At 29.6% G+C, this 1,626-nt stretch overlaps 1 protein-coding gene across 1 annotated transcript in view; it reads left to right on the top strand.

Annotated features, from left to right (window-relative positions):
• The window catches only part of LOC106460462 (GON-4-like protein), a 211,856-nt gene extending 210,236 nt beyond the window's left edge, over window positions 1-1,620 (top strand). Inside the window, exon 24 of the mRNA XM_013920158.2 lies at window positions 269-1,620. Within this exon, the coding sequence (XP_013775612.2) occupies window positions 269-361 (93 nt within the window). The 3' untranslated portion in view covers window positions 362-1,620. The remainder of the gene's footprint in view (window positions 1-268) is intronic.
• The last annotated feature ends 6 nt before the right edge of the window (window positions 1,621-1,626 follow it).

Raw genomic sequence — 1,626 nt, forward strand, 5'->3', positions numbered from 1 at the left:
AATAAAAAGTTTAACAGAAAACCTGTCCAGGGCCACTCTGTGATCCCAGTCCCGGGCCGCTTAGCCAACCCAATCCGCCCCTGTTTAATAGCATTTACTTTCACATACCTTCAAACATCTGTATTGTAAGAAAACACAATTAAGATAAAAACTTAATTACAAACTATTTTTGAACAGCTGTTTGACTGAACATCAAATGTATATCCACAAAGAAAAAACAATTGATGCAGCAGTAGCCATGTTGATGAGTTACATCTACTTTTTATAGGTGAAGGAAAGGTTCTGGGATTTAGTTCACATATTTGACCTGGAAGAGAGTGACAAGGGTGAAACAGAAACCGAAGACAGTGAAGGAGAGTAAATGACTGAGATTAGCTGGGATATTTTAAGGTTACTAAAATTCAAAACCAGGAAGGACATCCAGAGTACCATGTTAACAAGCATGACTATGAAATATTGAAGGAATAATAATGCAGGAATAATTGTGAATGACAAACTATAACTGACCGTGTGTGCTTACATTAATAAATTAAATTGAGCGTTGATATTTAAGGAAGAAAACTGGCAGAAAGAAATGCATATTGAAATAGACTACTATATGCAAGTTTTAATTTCCAGTATGTAATGGGCAGAAACAGCTGAATTTAGGCTCATATTGATTCTATTCATGATATGTTTTACAATTTGAATGTGAGGTCCTGGATTTTTTATATTCATTATGACAAAAATGATTCCAGAAATTGCAAATTGGTTGTGTAACATCTGAGGTTTCCTTTTATCAGCAGATTGTAAGATCAGTGGAATGATACAGTCACAGGCTAGTTTGAAGTATTATTATAAAGATTATTATCACACAAATGAATAGATGAGAGAGAGAGAGAGAACAGTAACTAACAGAATAATGTTAAAATGTTTTTCAATTTTTTATCAAAATAAACACCAAAAAAATCCTTGTGTTTGTTTTCTCTATATTTTATGGGATTTTATTAACATGAGGTATTTAGTTTTAAAATTTGCATAAGTAAATGTAATTGTACTCTTTTTTTAAGGAATTAAATAGTTAGATTATAAGAAACACTAAAAACATTTATTCTAGCTTTTACAAATATATTTTTACTAGTTGAACTGTTGTTTTTTATGATAATCAAACAATGTTCTAAAAAACGTCTTTGGATACAAAGTTCTGTTGTCTTCATCATGATATGTATTCACTTTCACTCAAACATATAAAATGTTTTGAAAGTACCTTTTTCTGTATTGACTAAAGGAAATTGTTGAAGTTGTTTAAAACATTTAACTGAGATGTAATAGCCATACAGAAAATGGAATTAGCAACAAATTCAAAACAACATTTTTATGAAGTCTAGAGGAAGCTGGTAAGTAAATTAAATTATGTTTAGAGTCAAACATTAGAGTTACAAACAAAATTTGTAGTAAAAAAAGGGGCTCAATATGTAAAACATTTGCAATATCATTAATTTGATAATGTAATCTATTGGATGTTGATATAGAAATGGTGTAATGTTTAACATTAAAAAAAAAAGTGAGGCCACATAAAGATGCATGTGAATGAATTAAATGAATGTATTAGTATTATTGAAATATTAGTTTAAAAATTTGGGCTTT

The sequence above is a fragment of the Limulus polyphemus genome, unplaced genomic scaffold (genome assembly GCF_000517525.1).
Source record: "Limulus polyphemus unplaced genomic scaffold, Limulus_polyphemus-2.1.2 Scaffold775, whole genome shotgun sequence".
NCBI classification, from domain to species: domain Eukaryota; kingdom Metazoa; phylum Arthropoda; class Merostomata; order Xiphosura; family Limulidae; genus Limulus; species Limulus polyphemus.